The sequence below is a fragment of the Lacerta agilis genome, chromosome Z (genome assembly GCF_009819535.1).
Source record: "Lacerta agilis isolate rLacAgi1 chromosome Z, rLacAgi1.pri, whole genome shotgun sequence".
Lineage (NCBI taxonomy): Eukaryota > Metazoa > Chordata > Lepidosauria > Squamata > Lacertidae > Lacerta > Lacerta agilis.
Genome location: NC_046331.1, coordinates 16,004,140 through 16,027,969, shown reverse-complemented (window position 1 = coordinate 16,027,969; position 23,830 = coordinate 16,004,140). Strand labels below are relative to the sequence as shown.

Below are 23,830 nucleotides of genomic sequence, written 5' to 3'. Positions count from 1 at the left end.
TTAAAGCAGCCTTTGTGCATTTTGGCTGGTTTTGCAGTTTGAGCGGCTCACTTAGTTAGCAAGAGAAAGTCATCTTTGGACGAAAAGCAAAGAAAATGGCGACACACACACACCCCATGCGCAGAACAAGAGTGACCTGTGCTGTACAGCCCAAATCCATAACCCTTCCCACACAATTTACAGGTGGCTTCAGAACAAGGTCAGGCGAAAGGTAGCTCAGGATCTGCAGACAGGCAATTGGATTTGAAACTTTAAGGACTAGAAACTTGCTCTCTTAAAAAAAAAAAACCCACCAAATTTGCAGTAAACTGACAAAGAGTTTTTGACACCCGGTCTTAACAACTGAAAGCATAACCCCTTCTAAATTAGGACACCGGAAAGGTGTGGTGATGAGAAGTGGGGTTTTATGTGATAGTACTTGTGACCTTGGTTGTGGTGCTGCTTACAAAGCACTGGGCAGAGCATATGCACAAGGTAGGCACCCTCTTTCCTTAATTCTTAGCACATGTCTTCCCATCTGAGTCACTGGTGCAAAGCCCACCCAGCCCAGTGCTAGAAAACCTGGACCCCATTTCCCTTTTGAGATGCTAAGAGAGCATTTTTTTTTCCTTCTTTCTTTTGTTGCAGATTGGTGGCAGGTAAAACAACAAATAATAGGATTTGTGGAGTTGGAAGGGACCCCCAAGGGGACCCCAACCCCCTACAAAGGCTTCCATTCTTCAAAATGTCTGTCTGCAACGAAGCAAATTAAATTCACACACACGGCAACAAGTGTTTGTGTGCGTGTGTGTGTGTTGGGGGGGGGGGTTGACAACCAAAAACCACACATGTGAGGCAGATAAGTTTGTGCGAGGCAGGGGCTCAGATTTACAGGTTGCTTTGCAATCCACCTAGGCCTGTGTAAACAGTGGTGGTGGTGGTGTGGAGAGTGAACAGCGGTGGGGGGGGTGCATTTTCGCACATAAAAAAAAACAAAACACCAACAACAACCATTTTTGCCTCTGCACCTGTGAGAGGAACAGCAAACGGCTATTGTCAGATCCCAAGACGCACAGAGAGAGCGTGAGAAACGGCTGAAGGGCTGAGGTCAACGGTGTCACAGAAGGAAGATGGTAGGCTGCATCTCGCACATGCAGGGAGATACGGGGGGCACACGTTGGCAGTAGAAGGGGGAGGCGCGGTGGTGGTGGTGGTGGCATCGGGGAGCCTGCCGGGCAGGAGAAGAAATGGGACCAACCCCCTCTGCCTTCCTTAAGTCATTTGGTGGGGAGCCTCCAGCATCTCCATCAGGAAGGTGTCGATGGGCGTGTCCCCTATTAGCTTGAAGAAGAAGAGGTGCTCCAGGCATTTGAGGCCAATGGACCGGAGGGCAGGGAGGCGGAGCAAAAGCTTGGCGAACCTGGAAACGTAATGGAAAGACAGAAAGCAATTAAGGGCACGGGAAGGGGAAATCACAGCAACACAGCCATGTGAATGTTGACACTGCCTGGCAGTGGCTCTCCAGGGTTTCTGGCCCAGGGTCTTCCCAGCCCTAACTGGGGGTGCTGCTGGGGATCGAAGCTGGGACCTCCTGCATGCGAAGCAGATTCTCTATCCCTGAGCTACAGCCCCTTCCCCTGAAAATAAAGTACAATTCTGGTTCTCATGGTTCCAGACCCTCCAAGTGCCCCTGTTTTCCAGGGACAGTCCCGGATTTACAGAAGGACATCCTGGTTTGATTCTGGAATGTCCCCTTTTTCCTTCCTCATCGAGTTGGAAGAGACCACAAGGGCCATCCAGTCCAACCCCCTGCCAAGCAGGAAACACCATCAAAGCATTCCTGACAGATGGCTGTCAAGCCTCCGCTTAAAGACCTCCAAAGAAGGAGACTCCACCACACTCCTTGGTAGCAAATTCCACTGCCGAACAGCTCTCACTGTCAGGAAGTTCTTCCTAATGTTTAGGTGGGCATGGAGTTATGTGGCCTGCAAGCCAAGGAGGTAAGTAACTATTGCAACCTTTAGAAGACACATGGAAGTTTATTTTAATGCTTAATGTTTTATTATGTTTTTATATATGTTGGAAGCCACCCAAAGTGGCTGGGGCAATCCAGTCAGATGGGTGGGGTATAAATATTATTATTATTATTATTATTATTATTATTATTATTATTATTATTAAATAGGACTTCCCTATTTTCATCGGAGAAACGTTGGAGGGATGTAATTCTGAATAAAGGGATTGAACCTGTGACCACCAGCTCCACATAACAAATATTTACGGGAGCCCCCCCCCCCACACACACACTTCTTTTCCATTGGTAGCTCCCACTTGCAAAATCTGGGGCTTGCAATGTGTGTCAGAACCAAAGTCACTAATGCGGGGAAGGAAAACAGTGGAAGGGAGGCTTGCATCCCACCCCCCACCCCCCCGGCCCACCTCCCGTCCAAATGCTGAGTTGGCAAAGTACGCCTCCGAGATGGAAGCCAGGAAAATACAAATCAAACCCTGCCACTCTCTTCCTCCCCCAGAGGAAAACCTAGAAAGTTTCACTTTTAAACTAAACCAGATGATGGATGTTCAAGGAGCATTTTAACCATGAAAGAGCTGACTCGGAGGACAGCAGGGATAAAGGAAGCCCAGGGGTGGGAGGAGGGTTTCAGTTTGGAAGAGGAAACCTGCCTAGGGCCACATGTCTGCTGCTGTGCCAGAGGAATGTAGGAAGGTGTCTTATGCTACCTGGAGATGCTGCCGATGACTGAACCTGAAAGTATCCAAATGCAAATCACGTTCTCTTCCCATTGAGCTATCACCATTCCTCTGAACATAAACTAAGGTACTAGTCCTCATGATTGTGAAGAACAGGCTGAATTAAATAGAAACCTAGGGCCCTGCCTTATCCTGGATCATATCACTGGTCCATCTATTGCCCACACTGAGTGGCAACTGCTCTCCAGGATTTCAGACAGGCACAGATTCAAAGACTCACCTCCCGGGCTGGTCAGGGTATTTCTGTTTACAGTAGGCCTCGAGTGACGCATACACTTTCTCGCGCAGGGCCTCGACTTCAGCAGGATTGGAAAGCCCTTTTGAGTCTGCAGTGGGACAGTTGAAAGACCTTGAAATATGGGCAAAGGCCTTCTCGAGGACTAGAAGCACACACATTTTAAAGCCGAGGAAAGGCATATCTTGAGGACTGGAGGCATGCACATCTTAAGGAGTGAGGGGATGTTTTAAAGCTGGGGAAAGGCTTTCCTGAGGACTAGAGGCACACACGTTTTAAGGGAGACACTTTCTTTTTGTAATCAGCAGATGAATTCAGCTCTGAAGACCAACTCGGTTCTTAACAGGCTTTGGAAAGTAGATATACCATCCATTTCAGGGAAAGAGTCGTAATCTGAAACTCGAGGTTGTGTAGGGGGAATGGGAGAAGGAAAGCAAAACAGGCTTGAGAGGATTAAGTTATTCCTAAAGCATATTCCCTGCAGCACCGCTCCACTCAGCAGATTTCATAACCTTGCAAATCCAATTACTCTGAATACATACAGGTTTGGGAGTCTGATTAACCTAGTGAGTGTTCTGGTCTTGAAAGGAAGTGCCCTACTGAGCCTAAATCCCTCACAGGAATCAAAGAATCATGGAGTTGGGAGGGACCCCCAAGGATCATCTAATCCAACCCCCTGCAGGAATCCTGCTCACAGCCACCCCGGGTGGGCTCAAACCACCAACCTTCTGGTTAACAGCCAACCACACTGACCCATTGTGCCACAGGAGGCTTAAGAGGGCCTGAGGAGCAGCATGTTGGTGACATTCCAAAGATGGTCGTAACACCAATGTTTTTTCCCTCGGTAAGTCAACATTTCTTGATTTGGCCTGCTCAGCACTGGTGGAATTGCAACAGCAGGGATCATTCAGTTTGCAACTGAAGCCTTAACTTTGCTCATGTTAAAATCAACTATGTTGTGAACTGCCCCATGGTCTTTAGATAAAGGGCAGTAGTCAAAAATATATATATATAAACAGAATTATCATAGCGAATGGCGATGGGAGGCAGTGTTGCTTAGCAACCAGGCAGGGCACAGTGTACCCTGATTGGCTGCATAGTTCTGAGGGAGTTTTTCCTCTATGTTTGGTTGAATGTCTCCGTGTCAGGTACCAGGACTGAACTAAGAAAGACAAAACCTCTCAGTTCCTTTCTCCTGAAATGATACAGTACTTTTTGTTAGTTTTCCAAAGTGCTGTTTTTCCAGAAAAAGAGGTGACGGAACTCACCATGAACGCCTCCTTTGTTCTCTTATAATGGCAATGATGCCCACCTGAGAGATGCTGGAAAGAAACCCTGGTTTCCCCCTCAATAAAGTGTTACTGATATATCTTGTCTCTCCTTTATTTAAGTGCCTTTGCTAAGGAGTGAGCAAGCAGTGTGTCCAGACTGCAGTCAAGAGAGGAACCATATCAGCATTCTTAAACTCAGATTTGGTTCCCCCTCCAGAGCAGCCTTCCTGTCCCTGGAGCCCTGAGGGGAGACCTCTGATACCAGAACTCTCATGGCTGGTCCACAGATTACTTGGGGGCCCAGGAGAGCCCAGAGGAGAGATTTGCACAGCTGGAAACCCCCATGATTGCAAACGAGCCACAGTTTGCAGCAGAAGGCACCGGCCCTTTAGCTGGCCAGGGCAGCACTCAGCAGGTGGATTCTCCCCGCCAATCAACAACCACCTCACCCTGCTGTAAAACTCAGCTGCTTGCTATGGAACCTTGCTATGGCAACCTGGATATTTGGCCCAGCTCTAGGAATACAATCCATAGCGCTGAACTCATCCTTTCATCTCCCTCCGAGTTGATGACCATGACCGTGGCCTCTGCCTGCGGAACCAGGAATGACTGGCTGCTCCTTTTTAATTTTTTTGTAATGTTATCACATTTATATCCCATCTTTCCTCTAAGAATCCCAAGGTGGCATACATAGTTCTCCTCCTCCCCATATTATCCACACAACAACCCTATGATTTAGGGTAGGCTGAGAGTGCATGACTGGCCCAAGGTCACCCAGGAAGCTTCATGGCTGAGTGGGGATTCAAACCCTGGTCTCCCAGGATCTAGTCCAATACTCTAACCACTACACCACACTGACTCTCCTTGCTTGGGCCATCACCCCTCCTTGGGGGTCAGCAGCCCTAATGGTTTGTGGCACCTGGTCCCAGGGTATTCCTTCTTGCTCTCTCCCAGGAGCTAGTCTGTTCACTTAGATCTGCTTCAGAGGCCCTGCTCTGGGTTCCCCCACCCCTCAACCCTGAGATAAGTTGGGTGGCCTGTGGTCCATGAAAACAAAGCCTCCCTCTAACTCAGAGTGGAAACCTCAATTGAAAAGGGGTCCCCTATCCTGCAAGGACAGCCGAACCTACCAGGGTTGAAGAGGACAATGGCTCGGAGACACCCCAGTTCTGTTTTATCCATCTGCATATCTCTCATTTTTGATACGAGTTCTGTCAATACTCTGCAAATAATAATAATAATAATAATAATAATAATAATAATACAGTCGCTTTAAAGACTTCTGAGCATGTGTTAATTTATTTGCTTTCAGCAACCCCCTTGAAATTTTGGCATCTTAAGCCAAGTCTAGCTCAGCCTTCCTTTGACTAGTCTCTTCAGATTCTCCCTTTCAACAGTCAATGGCATGACTTGAAGCGCTTGTATTTTCAAGATTGCTGTTTACTCAGATCATCCTGCTCAAACAGTTAAGTCATCAAGCAGGGGAACCTTTTACGGGTGCCACACACCCCAAATTCAGTGAGCACTCAGGGCAGAGCTTTCAGTATGGCGTCACTTTGGAAAACGTTCCCCTTGGAAATCAGGATGGGGCCAGCAATATGTTCTTTCAGGTGCCTCCTTGTGAGTTTATTTTCCCCAGTCAGCCAGGCATCTTCAGGGTTACACTGTTGGATATTGTTCATGCTAGTTTTAAAGATGGACCCAATGTTTCCTTTCTTTTTTATAATATTTTCAAATGGTGGCGGTTTACAAATCCTTCAAATTCTGTCCTTTTGCAAACCGCTTAGAGGCTTCCTGTTGAGGAAGTGGCATACAATTTCTCTTAAAAATAATAATACAGCACAGCATCCAATAACCTTGTTCAGTTAAGATTGGCACTTGCACAACAGAACTTTCCTTCCCTCTCCTCTCCCTGCATACATCCCTGCCCACCGCACCCAATTCTGCTCTGGAAGGTTGGGGGAACCCCAGAACAGACTTAGAATTTCCATTGCACTAGCAGAAATCCTTGCTCTAACAGAACACAGGACTTAACACTAATCTGGATACAAGCCAGCAACCCTAGCGTGGTTTTGGTTTGAAGAGCGATCGGTTCAATTTGGGGGTGGGCAGAGAAAAGAAGAAGAGTGAAGTAATCAAAACTGAAGCTTGGATCCCTTATTCACCTTCCCCCCCCCCATGGCCCTGAATCCTCACCCTTCCTGATCTCCAAACAGTTTTCTCTCACCTGTCAAAGATGGCACCAACGCCTGCACTGTGAGCACTGTTCCGATGGACGTGGAGACCTGTGGCAAGGAGGATCCCATCTTTCACAGCTATGGACCGGTGTGAGAAGGAGGCAATGAGCAACTCATTCCAACCTGGAGTGAAATAAATGGAGATGGGGCTGTGAAGTCTACTAGAACAGATCACGAGATAAAACTTTGTCCAAAAACCTTTCAACCCCCTTTTTAGAGAAACAATCTGAGTAAAGTGGTGATGCTTAGAATAACAGAAGTGCAGAGTTGGAAGGGATCCCCAAGAGTCCAACCTGCTGTAGTGCAGGAATCCCAGCTAAAGAATCCCTAACAGATGGCCACCCAACCTCTGCTAAAAACCTCCAAAGGAGGAGAGTCCACCAGACAACTTAAAAACTATGAGGCTGTATCCAAGCGTTAGTCCTAATCAGAGCAGACTGCTGAAATCCACGGACCCAAGGTAGCCTTGTCCATTAATTTCAGTGGATTTGCTCTGACTATGACTAAAATTAAAGGCAATCCATTACGACAGGTGTGTGGAACTTTTGCTGAACTACAAATCCCATTAGGCCTAGCAAGCATGACCAGGGATGATGATGGACATTGAGATATCTGGAGGGTAAAAGATTCCCAACACCTGCAATATGGCTCCAGGATGAGATGGTTTTACAGGAGAAGAATTTAAAACAATTAAAATTTTAGCAAAACTTCTCATGATTTTTATAGATGCGTTAATGCTATCCTACTGATTTCTGAAAAACAAATAGATGCTGATCAGGAAGAATAACCATCTCTCAAAACCTCACTTGTTATTGTCCCATTGTGCTTTTAAGGCCACATCAACACCATATATTTAAAGAACTTTGATACTACTTTTAAATGGCTTCCCCCCAAAATTTCTGGAAGCCACAGTTTCTTAAGAGTACCGAGAGTTACTAACAGAGCCCTATCCACCTGTTGAAAGTGGTACAGGCATGTAACGCCAAAATCACATATAATCAAAACACATCGGGTGCCCCCTTTCTATTATTATTATTTTTTACTTTTTTGCCAGGTGAGTAAAGCTGAACGCGCACAAGTTAAATGAGCATAATTTGCAAATTACCTGTATCTTAGTGCTTCAAACGTATGGCATGAATGTGGCTTAAATCAGGGCTTTGCCCTTTGTGCAGCTATCACAGGGGGTGCCCCCAGAAGCCATGAGCCATACTGAATTCCGTTCGTGCTAGAGGCACATGTGAAACCAGCCACCTCTTTTAGCTAGGTTTTAACACTTCAATATTTCATGGGCAGGTGCTCTCCGCAGGCCACTCAATAATACATAAAGCCATTTGTTTGAAAGACTTTAAGGGGGTCGGCTGAGGCCTTTCCTGATAAAGACACTGGCAGGTTCCACTTGGGTGCAACCGACGAGCTCACGCCAGCTCGCCAAGTCAGCATCATTTTGCCTCCAGTGGTACACCACCCCCACTCCCACTCTGGTGATCAAGCAAGTCCGTAATGAGATGCTTCCCTTCTCGACAAGCTGGGTGGCCACTAAAGGTTAGGGGGTCTCTGTGTTGCAAGGGATTCTGGACCACACAAAAAAATCACAGACTCATAGGGTTGGAAATGATCCCAAGGGTCGTGTAGTCCACTCCCCTGCAATGCAAGAATTTCAATTAAAGCATTCAAGGCAGATGACCACCCAGACGCTGCTTAAAAACCACCAATGAAGGAGGGACCACCACCTTCCGAGGGAGTCCGTTCCAGAGTCTAACAGCTCTTACTGTCAGAAAGTTCTTCCTGATGTTTAGTCGGAATCTCCTTTCTTGCAATTTGAATCCATTGGTTCGAGTTCCGCCCTTTGGAGCGGCTGAAAACAAGCTTGCTCCGTCTTCCATGTGACAGCCCTTTAGATATTTGAAGACGGCTATCATATCTCCCTTTCATTCTCCTCTTCCCCATGCTAAATAGACCGAACTCCCTGAACTGTGTTTGTCCTGCTGCTCTGTGTATATAGAGATGCATGTTACACACACACACACACACACACACACACACACCGGATCATATGCAACGTTAGCCCTACTGAGAGTAGACACAAACGGGTGGAATGGTGCTCCAAGGACAACTTGGGACACTTTCAAAGCACATGCTGGCAATCTCTCAGGCATTCTTTAGCTGTAAATCCTGCAATGCAAGGGGGTTAGACTAGTTGGCCCTCTACAACTGATTCTTTTAAATATAGATATGTTTTAAAGCAGTGCTCCCCAACCATTTTATCACTGAGGACTGGTCAACGTTTGATAGTTTTACCGTGGCCCGCTGGGGGGGGACGTTGATAGTTTATATTTTAGATTGTTTTGATTTAATACTTTTAATTTAATTGTATTTAAACATGCCTTCAAAATAAAGTACAGCTACACCAAAAAAATGAATATAAAGTGATTTAACATTTTAACTCACTAGAACGCTAAATCAATGAGAACCCTGAGCTTGTTCCTTTGCAATGAGACGGTTCCATCTGGGGTTAATAGGAGACAATGACACCCGAAGTGTGTTGCTTATGTCCAGCTTATTCCGTTGTTTTGTTTTGGTTGCTGTCAATGCAGAAAACCCCACTTTACACAGATAGGTTGTTGGAAATGGCAACAGGGATTTAAGTGCTGTGGTGGCAATCTCAGGGTATTCCGCCATGACTTTAATCCAGAACACCGGCAGAGTTGTTGTCTCGAATGTAGTTTTAAGGCCGCCGTCATTTGCAATCTCCAGCAGTTGACCTTCTTCTTGCACAGATATGCTAGATTCGCCTGATTTGTTGACAAATGGGTCGCGGATCCATTCCTTACCAGTTTGTGGGCCTTTTGTGGTTGGGAAGTAGCACTCGAAATCTTTTAAAAGCAAAGACAGGTGATCGTGCACCAACTGGGATAATGAATGTTCAGGCTCAGTCTCGCCTAAAATCCCCGCTAATGTCTGAAACATGTCCAAAATGCCTCTGTTCACGCGCCATCCCCACAACTCCAGTTTGGCTTTAAATGCAGCTACTTTGTCTGCCCACTTAAAAACAGTTGTCATTTTCCCCTGAAGGCACAGATTGAGTTCATTGAGCAGGCTGAATATGTCACACAGGTAAGCCAGTTTTGCGACCCATACCTTGTCACTGAAATGTGCTGCCAGCGGTGACTTCTTTTCTGAGAGAAATCTTTGCAATGGCTCTCGTAATTCAAATACTCTGATTAGCGATTTCCCTCTGGATAACCATGTTATTTCTGTGTGTATAAGAGAAGGCATCTGTACTCTGCGTCCATCTCCTCACAAAGCTGCTCAAACTGGCGCAAGTTAAGGGCGTGTGCTTTGATGTGGTTAATAACTTTAACGACATCAATCAATACGCTGTTAAATTCCGGTGACATTTTTCGGCTTGCCAGCATTTCCCTGTGAATGAGACAATGCGTGGATTCACTCTCAGGTACAACCTCCTTAATCCGAGCAGTTAAACCAGACAGTCGTCCGGTCATGGCAGCAGCTCCGTCTGTGCATATGCCGACACAAAAGGACCATTTTAGTTGTCCTGATAGTGACTTGAACAGTTCTGCTGCTGTGGTGTTGGTTGGCAAAGATAGTGCACATAACAAATCCTCACGCACATCCTCCTGATACAGATATTGCACATAAACAAGTAGTATTGCCTTGTTGTCAATATCTGTAGATTCGTCAACCTGGAGTGCGTACCACGGTGATGTATTAATCCTCTCCAACAATTGTGTCTCAATGTCTTCGGCTATTTCCTCAATGCGCCTAGTCACAGTGCTAGCCGACAAAGGCACATGTGCTATCTTTTCCACAGCAGCCTCTCCTAGAAGTTCACGGCAAATGTCTCTAGTGGAGGGCAAGATCAATTCTTCACCAATAGTGAAAGCCCCTTCCGCCCTTAGAAAGGAGGGGGGGTTGCAGTGTAGCACGAGCCCTACACGTGCTCAGGGGATGCCTGCATCCCCTGGCGCTATTGGGCGAGCTCTGGGTGCGGTGCCCAGCTGGCTGGCCAACCGGCTCAGCCGGCTAGGGCGTGCCCACCGCATTTAAGTGGGCACGCAGCCAGAGCTCGCCCTCTTTCACCTGGGCTCCCAAACTCTCCAGCTTTCCCTTCCCACCCTCCCCCTTTTTAGGTTAGGTATTCTATTGACCTTGCTATGGATCACGATTGGTCGCCGTTGAGGGGCCAGGTAGGAATTTTTCCACCTGGCAAATTGGCTCCGCCTTGTGGTTTTTTCGCCTACCTCGTAGCAATTCGTCACAACTTTGGTTTGGCGGTTAGGCATTGGATAAGGTCAGGAAGGTCAGGATGTGGGGGGGGAGGACGGGCCAGCACCTCCCCCCAAGCGCTGAAGGGTACTTCGTAAAGGAGTCCGGGGGGCGTGTCCGTGTCCGAAGCCGTGGCTGGTGAGGGCCTAAGGCACGCCCCGGATCGGTGATCACGGGGTGTGTCCTTAGCTGATGTGCAGCAGCAAGGGCTCACCCCAACAGTGGTTAACCCTTCCTGGACTGCCAGCACGACGTACTGGAGTCGGATATAGTCTAGTTAGATCCAATGCCTAATGCCAATACCGCTCAACAACCGGAACCAATAAAGTTGTGGCCTTTTATTCTCCATTTAACCTTACTTTACGGTGTCTTGTGTCGTTATTTCACGGGAGGGATCGGGATATCGACATGCAATGGCTTTTTAGCATTAGCAATACGGTTAGCCACCAAATATGATGCTCTCAGTGCATTCTCCTTCATTGATGGGGTGGCCCTCATAAATTTCTTCTGTCCTTCGTGTTCCCGTTTTTTTTCTTTAAAAATACTCCAGGGGCTTGTCTTTTAATCCAGGGTGCTTGGCGTTCAAGTGGTGAAGCAGTTTTGAAGGTTTCGTTGCCTCATTAGAGAGCTGGTCACCGCAAACCATGTAGAGCGGTTTTGGTGTGTGGGAATCACCTGTCCCGATAAATCCATATTTCAAGTAGGACTCAATATCATGTCTGTTAAAAGTCACATGTTTCTTTGATGAAGGCTCTTCTGTCTCTTCACTGGGCCTTTTCTTTTTCCCAAGGAAACTTTCTAACGACGTCTGTTTCGTACTCATTTTTGCTAATTTGTGGGTTAAATTTGAGCAAACACAATATACACGTACACCAAGCACTGTTAAACATGAGAAAGTACCGGTGAACAGAGAGAAGAGCGATACACACCTTCTCTTTACCAAAGCTACAACACCACTGCCGCTTGCAGCCGCCCAGCTCCAGACGTCATCTAAAACCGCCCTGATATCACGAGATTTTGCGCATGCGTGGTATTGGTTGCGGCTTTAGGTGACGTCTCTCAGCTCCCAGTTAACCTCTCATCCATGGAAAGTCGCACAAACCCGAGAGAAACACAACACAGTAAATAAAATGGAAATAATTTAATGTTCCTTGGGCGGCCCGGTACCATTTGATCCACGGACCGGTACTGGTCCGTGACCCGGGGGTTGAGGACCACTGTTTTAAACCATTATAATGCTTCAAACAGTCATGGGCTCCCCCCCCCCCCGAAATAATTCTGGGAGATGTAGTTTGTTCAGGGTACTGGGAGTTGCTATGAATCCCTGTTCTTCCTCCTGGAGCTACAATTCCCAGAGCAGCTTAACAACCCATGCCTCTTTGCAGGGAACTCTGGGAACTGTAGCTCTGGGAAGAGAAGGGGGGGTCTTTTAACAGCTCTCAGCAACCTTCACAAACTACAGTTCCCGGGATTCTTGGCCAGGAGCCTGATTAGCCAGTCCTAATAATATTTTATTAGTATTTTTTTTTAATAGTGTTTCATTGCATACATATTGCTGATATTTTATGAGATGGCAGCATGGTAGGGCTGGGTGAAGAGACAATGGAGTGTGTCTCCAGGCGTGAAGCCAAACTGCTGCATTAGCAGCACAGAAGTGGCCTCTCCGGGGCACAAGGCTGGGCAGTGTGCATGGACATCCCTGGGCTGCCCACATGACATGACCCCACTCTCAGTCTCACTGATGTGGTTCAAAGGGAAGCAGAGCAATACAGTTGGCACCAACTTGACTGCAAGAGTTGCCCAAAGGAGGCGTACAAGGTGCAATGCAACCACTTTAGGGACTCCACTCCAGACTTGTGTAGGGTTTACATTTCTCAAAGATGCCCCACAAGGCAGTGGAGGTTTAGGATCAGAGTTTTCCTTCTCCAAGTTGGGCTCCCTTCCCAGGTTGACAAACCACATCTATCACTCACTTCCCTCTAGACTAGAGCACATGCAGAAACCACCTTCTTCACTGTTGGACCCACTATTGGTCTCGTCTGCTCAATCTCATGGAGCCTGTCTTTAACTTTTATAAATAATTTTTTCCTGTATTTTTTTTAAATATTGTTTTAAATGCTGTAACCCACCCCAGCACCTTTCGCTGAAGGATGGGGTAATAAGGAAGCAAACATGTTGATGCATTAGCCACCTTGAGGTACTTGAGCTGCACGCAGGATGGAATTTTCTTAGAAAACAAAGGCAGAAAATTGCACCATGAATCTTACAAATGACCTGCAAGACACAACACTGGTGGCTTTAGAGCAGTGGTTTCCCAAACTTTTTCAGGCTACTGGTCCCTTGGCTCCAGGAACTCATTTCCCTGCAAAAACTCTACCCTGCAAAAAAGCATTTTTCCCGAAGATCGGTTTGCAGGATCGTAACACAACAAAATTTAAAAACAGTATTAACTAGTTGCAAATTTGTTCAAAATCCAATTCAAACTATTTAGCTGAATGAACTCAACAAAACTGAGGGATTTGATCCAGTGGTACCAGCTTTTCAAAGTCTGGCAGTCATTTAGCAAAAGTCTTAGATGCCACATTTAGTAACTCCTTCGCCGTTGGTGGTAAAGTCTTAATGTGAAAGGTGGGCCTGAAACTGATAACGGGATACCACCTCCCCAATATCCAGTTGAAAGTCATTTTTTAATCAGTTATATTTTATTAAATTTCCAAAAATTTCACACATGCACTCCGATGCATAATATATTTTTTCTTTTCTTTTGTCGAATTCCCACCCTGTTTTCCATGGTGCTTTTTTTAAAATCCCCCCCCCTTGCTGCACCCTGTATTTTCTCTATTATACCAACAATACAATAATCTCTAATTCCTTCCATTGCTCATAATTCAAATCCTGCTCATGAATTCGTAACACCTGTAGTATTTCTTCACATAATCTGAAACAGGCTTCAATCCTTCCACGTGGCTGAAAGTCAATTAGCGGGGGTCTTAAATGACCACAACACACACACACATCATCCACTTGCCTCTTAGCATCCTGTGAGGGGGCTCTATTGCCCACTTTCAGAACCATTTATTTAAAGTAATGGGTTACCCTGCTTCTTCTGCACCACCCTCTCCCCATCGAGGATGCCTTGTACTCACCAGCCCTGAGCAAGATCACTTGGTCGTCTAGCGGCAGTTCTGAGAAGTGTGGGATCCTTTTGGCCCATTCCACCAATGTAAAAAGCTGCTTGTCTGCCGCTTGGCAGATGTTGGTGACTGGGTCATTGGGCTGCAAAGAACAGAGAAGTTGTAAGGCGTCAAGAGTGGGACAAAGGAATGGAAAGGAGGGCAGACTGTGGTAAGAGCTGCAGCTCAGTGGTTAGAGCATCTGCCTTGCGTGCAGAAGGTGCCAAGCTTGATACCTGCTGGCATCTCTGATTAGGGCAAGGAATATTTCCCCATCAGAAAGTCTCAAGAGCTCCCTTGGCTGATATCCTAGACAGCTGCTGCCAGTCAGTGTTGACAACACTCAGCTCCACTCTATCTCAGTATTGTAAACTGGCAGCAGCTCTCCAGGGTTTAAAATACAGGGTTTTTCTTTCCAGCCCTACCTGGAGATTCCAGAGATTGAAACAGGGGCCTTCTGCATGTCAAGCAAGTGCTCTGCCACTTAGCTACAGCCTTTCTCCTCCACACCCCCTTCCATGAAGCGGGAATGATGCAGACAGGGTGAAAGGACATCCCTGGCAAATGATCCCTCTGGAAAAGGAGCTCAGGGGCCACATCCAGAAGGAATGCAGTGACCTGAAACCCTCCTTTGCAAATGCCTACCAAAGTGGGGGGTTCTGTTACAAGGATCGTCTTTCAGTAGCCAGGATCCCATCTGGGGCTATGTATAAACCAAAAGAATCCAAGGCTTGGGATCTCCTGGTGAGGACGGGGGCAGGGTGTCCAGGGAGGCCCACAAGCAACAGGCTGCAGAAACTGAATGGAGAGGTTTGCATGACCTGCAGTATGTTCAGATGAGGAGGTGGGCAAAGAATTTCAAGGACACTCCGTATGCCCACTTTTCCACCTTACATTAAAAACAAACAAACCAGTTTTCTCCCTCTTAAACTTTCCAATGCACCCTTGCAGAAATGGCTGCCCTAAACATTGTGGCTTGGACTATATCTATTTCTTTCCTGGAAATGACCATCTGTGGCAGATTAAAAAACAAACAAACTGTTTTGTACTGCCCCCGGGGACATTATATGCTGGACATTTGATAAAGGCCTGGCATTTGATAGCTCGGTGAAGTTCAAATCCCCCTCCGGCCGTGAAGCTCACTGCGTGTGACCTTGGGGGCAGCTGCTGCCTCTCTCAGCCTAACCCACCTCACAGGGCTGTTGTTGGGATTGAATAGGGGAGAACTGCGTACATCTCACCTTGAGCTCCTTGGGGGCAAAGTTGGGGATAGAAGTGCAATAAATAAAATAAAATAAAATAAAACATCAGCAATAAAAGCAAAGTGATAATTAAGTATTTGTCAGCGGCCATTCAAAAAACACCAGCATCCTGGCATTGGTAAGCTGGAAGAATAATTGATATTGATATTGCTCAATATTGATATTGATACCTGTTTGGGGAGCTGGTGGGGATTGTTAGGTAACATATGTCATTTAACTGTGTGTTCACGTGTTCCATTCTTTGCTCCTCAAAATCCTCCCTATTCCCCCCCCCCCCCGGTTGTGGTAATCCTGGTGATGGTGGAAGGAAGAGATATTTCTCCCCACCCAGGTATTTGATCTTCCTCGCACACAAGCACTGATCTGCAACAGGAGGCACTCCTAGGTACCTTCCAAGGAGTCCCCTATCCCCATTTACAGATTCCTTCCATCTTCGTAGACTTTGAGCAACCATGCTGAATTATGCAGGAAGCCATATTCAATTTGCTAAAAGCAGGCTGGGGCCAGAAGCAGCTGTTTATTTTGCCTCCCTAGACCACCCCCCCACCCCTCTCCACAAGCTTGAAGTGATGCTCATTACATCCCCACCCCTAAGTATTTTTAATCTTGATAACTGCTGTCTCCCAGGTGCTGGGGGGTAACCAAAGACTGGCTTTCCTCATCTCCTTTCAAGGAAACATGAGCTGTGTGGGCTCTCTTTTCATACAGAGACTTTCCAGGGGATTAGGAACCCCAACTCATCAAGGTTCACAAGGGCTGCAGATGGGATGTTTGTGGTGTCTGGTGACCATGGAGGCTGGTAGGGCTCTCAGTGGCTTCTGGCCACGCTGTCTGTGCTCTGCCTCAACGGTCAGAGGCAGCAATGCTTCTGAATACCAGTTGTGCTAGAAGCTATAGCAGGGGAGAAGAGCTGTTATCACGCTCCAATCCTGCTTGCTGCTTTCCCACAGGCATCTAGCTGGCGACTGCAGCAACAAGATGCTAGACTAGATGGGGCCCCCTTTCGCCTGATCCAGCAGTCTCTGTTTGTGTTCTTAGTCTGGCTTTGTAAATAAATGATTTCGATATAACTATCATGCCCAACAGATGCTGGTGGAGCCATCCTCTGGGCTTGGCATGTGTTGGGTCATCTGTGGCTCTCCAGATGTTCCAGAAGTACAACTCCCATCATCCCTAGCCATCAGCCATGCTTGCTGGAGCCTGATAGGAGTTGTAGATCAACAATGATTGGTGCATTGCTGCAGGGGGGCGGGGGGAGGTGGAATACATGACCCTGACAGCTCTACAATTCTATGAACTCCTGGAGGGTCAAAGATTCCCCAACACCAGATTAAGGTGACTTAACTGCATTTTTTAAAAGTTTGCCTAGAAGAAAAGAGCAACGAGGGTCTGCTTTTCCTTACCGAATTGGGGGTCAAGCCCATGTTTGCCTCAATGTATGTCTCTGTCTTTGGCTCAACGGCAAGTTCAGCTTCTAGAATCTTCTCCACGGGCATGTCCTCATTAGCGTTGCTCGTGGATTCGACCTCATTCTCATTGCGGTCCTTCCCACGTTGCCTCTCCTCTTGGACGGCTGGTGGGGGGGGGGGAGGGGAGAGGAAGAAAAGAAGAAGAAGAAAATATGGGGGGGGGGGATGAATCAGTGGGTGGAGTCCAGCAAGAAAAAACATCTGTTTGTTTCTTTATTATTTATTCATGTCATAAAGTTTATGCACTAAAAATAATAATCAAAAATCCCTCAAAGCGGTTTGCAAAGCGATAACAAGATCAACAATTATGGCATTTAAAGACTTTTGAAGAATTAAAACAACAATAAACTAAAAACAGATTAAAACTGCCATCAATTCCAATTCCAATTCCAATTATCTAGGTAGGCTTGCCTAAAAGAAAATGTTTTTAGCAGGCCCTGAATACAACAAAGGTTGCCTGGCTGGTGGAGTCAAGAGACAGGGAGTTCCAGAGTATAACTGCCGCCACACTAAAATATGGAGTTATTACAAATGTGGAATGGGTCTCATTTGACACCCGTAACAATGCCAGTTCTGCGATCTTGCAGTTATACTGATCCCAAGTTGTCAGGGACTTCGTCTACTAAAAGTAACACCTTGAAGCTGGCCCAGTAGCAAATTGGCAACCAGTGCAGATCTCTGAAAACAGGTGTTATATGGTGACAGGGTCTCACTCCTGTCAGCAATTGCACTGCAGCATTCTGCACCAATTGCAGCACAATCGCTGACAGAGGTGAGATGGGGTCGGGAAGTCCTCCAGCTTGGTAAGACCGCGAGGCCTAAGCTCTAGGAAAATCTTCAACATGGTGCCTTTCATATGTTGTTGGGCTTCCCTCACGCTCAACATGTCAAGGGTGATGGGGTTTCAGGTCCCAACAGTATATCGAAGGCACCACACTGGGGAAACCTACTCTAGGTAGTCCCTTCCATGCCCCCAGACCTTCAAAGGAAATTATGCCAATATTTGCCCGCTTGCTTAACACCATATGCATTTCATGATCCTACCTTTCTACTATAATCAAACTGGAGAACCAGGGTGGTATAGTGGTTACAGTGTCAGGCTAGGACCTGGGAGAGACCAGGGTTCAAATCCCCGCTCGGCCACAATACTCACTGAGTGACCTTGGGCCATTTACTGCCTCTCCGCCTCCCCTACCTCACAAGGTTGTTGTGGGGATTAATTGAGGAAAGGGGAATAACCAGGTGACCACCCTGGAGCTCCTTGGAGAAAAAATGTGGGTTATAAATGCAGTCAATAAATAAAATTTTATATAGGTCTTAGGACATCAGGTTGGAACAATGCAATTGATGGAACTTACACTAACAGGCACCGCAGAATACACATTCTGCATCTTTAAGAACTTTATATTTTAGTGTGGCAGCACCTATACACTTTGGAACTGCCTGCTTCTTGACCTCAGGCAGGTGCCTTCACCGTATTCTTTCCAGCACCTGCTAAAAACATTTTCATTTAGACAGGTGTGTCCAGATACCTGGATGTGTTTTAGTCTATTGCTAGTTTGAATTTTTTGAACTCTTCAATTCTCTCACCCCCCCCCCCAATCATTTGGTTATTTTATTCTTAGTGTGAACCATGTTGAGGGTTGTTGTTGTTGTTGCTGCTGCAATCAAAGCAGTATATAAATTTTAGGAAATAAGTAAGCAATCCGCTTCATTTTTCTTCTTCCTGCGTGCAAAACCTGGAAAGCGGGGACGGGAGGTGTGGAGGAATAGCATTGACCCTTTGTGCCTTTCACCCCTCAATGTTCTCTCCACAATGGCACTCCTGTCTGTCACTCCTTCCCAACCAGAGCTGGGCTTCTGCGTAGAGAAAAATGCTTCCAGGATTTCCGATCGCCAGGGCCCTTCCACCAGAGGGCTTTCCTTCGGAGGCACCTTTCCAATCTTGTAACTACCACCACCCATTGTATCCACCCATCATTACCTCCAAGAGTCAGGAGTGACAGCAGTCCAAAGCATCCTTGGTGTTGAGAAAGTGGCTAGAGAAAATTTTTGTATTCTCCCTCTCCCATAACTCCTAGGCATCCAGTGAGGCTGAATGTTGGAAGACTCCATACAGAGAAAAGGAAGGTCCTTCTTCATGCAGCGCAGAACTATAAACTATGGTGTCTGCTACCATATGGCATAAAGGATGGCCATCCACTCTGGATGGCGCTAAAAGGAAAATTCAGCAATCAGCGGCTACTTGTCATTGCCGCCAATAGTTAGGGACAACGGTAGTTCAAAGCTTCTCGAAGGCACCGTGATGGCACTACATTAGCTCCCTCCAGGCAATGCATATAATCTGTACATAGCCCTTTAATTGAGGCGGCACTCATAAGCAGCAGAAAATAAATAAAAAATGACAGGGATGTACCACCAAGCAGTCCGGTTACCCTACAAAGTTCTTTTGTGTATGCTTGCATGATGGGACAAAAATATGCACGCGTTGCTTTGCAATTTCTTTTCAATGCCTCAAATGCACAGCGACATAATGCAGGAAAAGAGGAGTAAAGGACTTGTGACAGAGCTTGCTTATTTCCTCCTCCCACTCCATATGTTTTCCTTTCGTGCCATATCTTTTCAGATCACAATTCTGGTGCCGGGGTCTGCTTTGTTCGTCTGTAGTGATTTGTAAGCCACTTTTAATTTTTTGGGCTGAAGAGTGTTATAGATTAAAAAAATAATGATTTATGAACAAGTAAATAACACTTCCTCCAAAATGAGAGGGGCCACCTCCTCTTTGAAGGGATTCCCATGTACCTTGCCTCTCACCCTAATATTCTGTACTTATCAGTTAAACCCTACAATTCCAGATTCCCTCTGGGCCACCTCTGGTAAGTAAGGATTCCTAGGTCCAGTTGGGAGGCATTTAATCAGAATTCATTTACTTTAAACAAACAAAACAAAGCAAAAATTGTATCCGAGAGGTAATACGATAGCCATCTTCAAATATCTAAAAGGGCTGTCATATGGAGGATAGAGAAAGCTTGTTTTCTAATGCTCCAGATGGGAGAACCCAGCTAATGGATTCAAGTTACAAGAAGTGAGATTCTGACTAAGCAGTGAGAGCTGTTTGACAGTGGAACGGTCTCCCGCAGGAGGTGGTGGACTCTCTTTCATTGGCAGTTTTTAAGCATAGGTTGGACGGCCATCTGTCAGGGATGCTTTAGTTGAGATTCCTGCATTGCAGGGGGTTGGACTAGATGACCCTTGGGGTGCCTTCCAACACTACAATTCTATGATTCTATGCATCTGAAGCTAATCAGGCTTCCAAAACTGGAAAGGTGGAAGGTTTCATGGGGGAGTGGGAGAGAGAATCTGGAATGGCGGAACCAGGGAGAAAGAACTGGTTTAGCTCTGGGCTTGTTTCATTTTTACACCTCCAGATATATAAACATTCTTTTTGCTGCTTAACAGCTGGTCTACAAATATTGAAATGGGAATAATACCTTGTTCTTCCTGCCTTCCAGGGAGTCTTGTGGGCCGGGATGGATGGTGCTCCATCCCTGTAATAGAGTAAAAATTTTGAAATGAAACATCGTGGTAGTAAATGATCCTGCTCTTGCTGCTGCTGTTTGACATTATAACTATTCAAAGTATTATTCTGGATTATTATTATTTTTCCAAAAGTGCCATCCACAAAACGTGGCACTTCACCTGTCAAAAATGATCCACTAAAAACAGAAAAAACATGTTTATCCAGCTTGCAAAGGGTTTATTTTATGTGTTTGTTTAATTGTGAACTGCCCTTCATTCGAAATTTATAGGGCAGTTCAAAACATAAAAATACAATGCCTAGAATGAGTTTTTACTCACCACAGGAGTGTGGCTGTTCACAAGCCTCTATTATTTTCCCTCTGAATTCTCTACCCCTATGGACAGCTTTCTAGAACAGACAAACCATTTTCCAATGGTGTCAAAGAGAAGGCTGCTATGTACCGCGGATAATCTTATTGAGCTCAGGGAAGGTAGGTGCTTGAGGTGCAGAGATGCCTCTTTGCTGTGGCATCATTCCCACTCCCCCTCTTCCAGAATCTTCGCTGGGCAGAATCAAGACACACACCCTTTCTGCAGAAGCTCAAGGAGTTGACAGGAACTCCTGGAATGAAGTGGACATCACCTTCGTGGGGTTTGGGGGATGCTGAGATCAACCAGTTGCAAAAGATCAACCATATGCACTAATGACAAACTTTGCCTCGGTATGTTTTATCAACAGAAATGCTTAAATACAGTGGTAGGTGTCATTATTAAAGCTACGTGAGGAAAGTGTGGTGTACTGGTTAGAGCATCTGGCTGGGTCCTGGGAGACCCCACTGATAATCCCATCAGCTCATTGAGTGGCCTTGGTCTGGTCCCTGTCTCTCAGCCTGTCCTACTTCGCAGGGCTGTTGTGGGGATTATATGAAGAGGGGGCAGAACCATGTAGGTGACCTTAAGCTCATTGGAGGAAAAACTGGGATGTAGGTGCAATAAATAAACAAAATGTATGGCAAGATCTCCATTGTCCTCCTAGCCTACATGTTGTCACCTGCTTTGCTTCTGGGGATCTGGTGTGTGTGTGTGTGTGTGTGTGCGCGCGCGCGTATGTGCATGCGTGCAAAGACGGCCAGAACCACCACAGACATCAGATGTGACTTTAAAGAACTGCAACTTTAAGAGTTTGCACTTCAGCTTGCTTTTTCCTCTTCCCTCCCATTCCATTTTTCTTTGCATGTTGTGTCTTTTTAAATTGGATGCTTAGAACTGAGCTCGGCAAGTCACGCTGGGAGCCTTTTTTCCGGTTAAACAGTGGGGGTTGCACGTTATAAACAAAATAAATACAATTAATTAAAAAATCGAATTATTCCCATCCCTCGCGACATGAGGAATCTCAGGCAGACCCTGCAATATGCCAAGCACGTGCCTGTAATGAGCTCTGAGCTCCGGATCCTCCTCCCTGAAACTAGAGATTCTGTGCACATTTTATTTCAGGGAGAAAATCTCCACTCCACAAGGCTTTCCTTCAGAGTTGGACCGCATGCATCGCAAACACATAAGAGGATGTGTTATGTATGGAAAATGCACAAGTGCGTGTCATGAGTAGAGGGGTAGAAGGAATGAAACAATGCAGACAATAAAATCTATATTGATCTCTCTATCTCCCTATATTCATAAAAATGGAAGGATGTCGTCATGCTCTGCAGTTCACATGGTCACCGAAAGGTAGCAGCATGATAAGCAGTGGGCAGGCAGGTGAGCAACGAAGCACCTAGATTTAACAGAGGAGGGAAAGCACTTCACACAGCAGTGCCCCATATACGAGTGTGTGTGTGTGTGTGTGTGTGTGTGTGTGTGTGTGTGTAACAGAAAACCATATTTTTCTGGCCCAGCAATGGGTCTCTCCTCAACACGGCCCCCTGCTGCATATTATGGACTACACAATCCACTAGCCAGAGCGAGCGTTGTCATATAATGCTGTGGACAACGGATGCACAACTGTTCACCATGGCCCTCATGTTGTACAGTTGAGACGGCTGAAGCTGATGGGAGTTACACTCCAGAGTGCCTGGAAGGCACAAGTTTGGTGAGGGTTGCTGTCAGCTCACTTAGCCCCCTTGCCTTCCCTCCCTCTCTCCACCCAAGACACGAGACCAGCTGCCTCTGAAACCAGCCTGCCTGCCATGGGCAGCCCTGTGCCTGCATCCAACTCATTTGCTAAAGGCCAGTGAGCAACAATGGCAAGAAGACTCAGGGATGGGTCACTGTGCAACCACCTCCTTCCAAGAGCACAAATCCAACAGAGTCATTCCAGGATAAATGGGGGAAGAGGCTAATTCTAGTTCTGTGCAACCAATCTGTAAAAACCACAGGGAAACGTGAGGCAAAGCCACCTGCATTTCTCACATCGGGATGAATCTGCCCACCATCCCATCTCACTCTGCTACTTTTGCTCCAGGCTGCATTCATTTCTACATTTCTCTGAGAAATGTTCATGCCATAACCATGTGTGTGCTTCCTGCAAAGTAAGCAACTGCTTCATGTGATAGGATTTGCTCTTAAGTAAATACATGACTGCAGCCTTAGGAATATCAGAAGTGTACATGCATTTTGCAATTGCAGGTATACAATTTTCAGGATGCAATGGCATTTTCATTTACTTGTTTATTTAAGAAATCCACATACTGCCCTTCATCAAATGATCTTAGGCTTGTTTACCAACATCTTTGAAGCTTGAATGCCTGCACTCATTTATCTGTCAGCGAAATCCAGAACACAACATCCTTGGGCAAAAGCAACAACAGCTGAATAAAGACAGTGCCTCTGAGCATATGCAGACTGCATTTCACTCACAAACACCCGCTTCCCCACTCTGAACATACTTACTGAGCAACAGGGTGCCTCCCACACAGATTGAAGCGTCGCTATTGGTAGGGGCAGGGAGGAATTAAGATTTACCCCACAGGCTTACACCTGCAGCTAAAGAACAAGCCAAAACATAAATCCTGGTTTTGCTCCACATGACAACCCCTCCTAGCAGTGGCACATGAAAACCTAAGAAGTGCCTACAGGATCAGGCCAATGCCCCATCTAATCTAAGCCTCTTTTAAAGCCATCCAAGTTGGTGGCCATCACTGCCTCCTGTGGCAGGGAGTTCCAGAGTTTAACCAAGTACTTTCATTCATTTGCCTGGAATCTTCAAACATTCACTTTCTTTGGATGCCCACAAATTACAATTTTAAGAGAGAGAGAGAGAGAGAGAGAGAGAGAGAGAGAGAGAGAGAGAGAGAGAGAGAGAGGAGCTTCCTCCATGCTATGCATAGTTGTATAAACACCAAGCATCTTTTCCTCGCTTTTTCGCCTTCAACTCTGAGGTTAACTCTACATTATGGCAATGCAAAAGCCAAAAGTTTCTATCCCTCTCCATCCCAACACTTTACATACATCTCTCTCCTTCCAGGCAAACAATGGGCATACTCCTGGCACAAGGACACATTTCAGCCACCAAAGGAACCCCAGAAGGGGGCAGCAGAAGGCCAGTGAAGGTGTGTGGCTTGGAGAGAGTCCGGAGGGCCAGAAAAGAGAGGGCCACAAGGCCGTGTCTGGTCCTCAGGCCTGATGTTCTCTGC

At 46.3% G+C, this 23,830-nt stretch overlaps 1 protein-coding gene across 4 annotated transcripts in view; it reads right to left on the bottom strand.

Moving 5' to 3' along the window:
• Positions 1–984: 984 nt before the first annotated feature.
• The window catches only part of RXRA (retinoid X receptor alpha), a 119,879-nt gene continuing 97,033 nt past the window's right edge, over positions 985–23,830 (bottom strand). The window contains exons 6-12 of one of the 4 annotated variants that reach the window (XM_033137418.1): positions 20,174–20,230; positions 16,617–16,786; positions 13,925–14,054; positions 6,482–6,614; positions 5,385–5,476; positions 2,969–3,074; positions 985–1,399 (exon numbers count right to left, since the gene is read on the bottom strand). In XM_033137418.1, coding sequence (XP_032993309.1) covers positions 1,252–1,399; positions 2,969–3,074; positions 5,385–5,476; positions 6,482–6,614; positions 13,925–14,054; positions 16,617–16,786; positions 20,174–20,230 — 836 coding nt within the window. In that variant the 3' untranslated portion in view covers positions 985–1,251. The remainder of the gene's footprint in view (positions 1,400–2,968; positions 3,075–5,384; positions 5,477–6,481; positions 6,615–13,924; positions 14,055–16,616; positions 16,787–20,173; positions 20,231–23,830) is intronic. The other 3 variants (XM_033137419.1, XM_033137420.1, XR_004425812.1) reach the window with 3 other exon arrangements.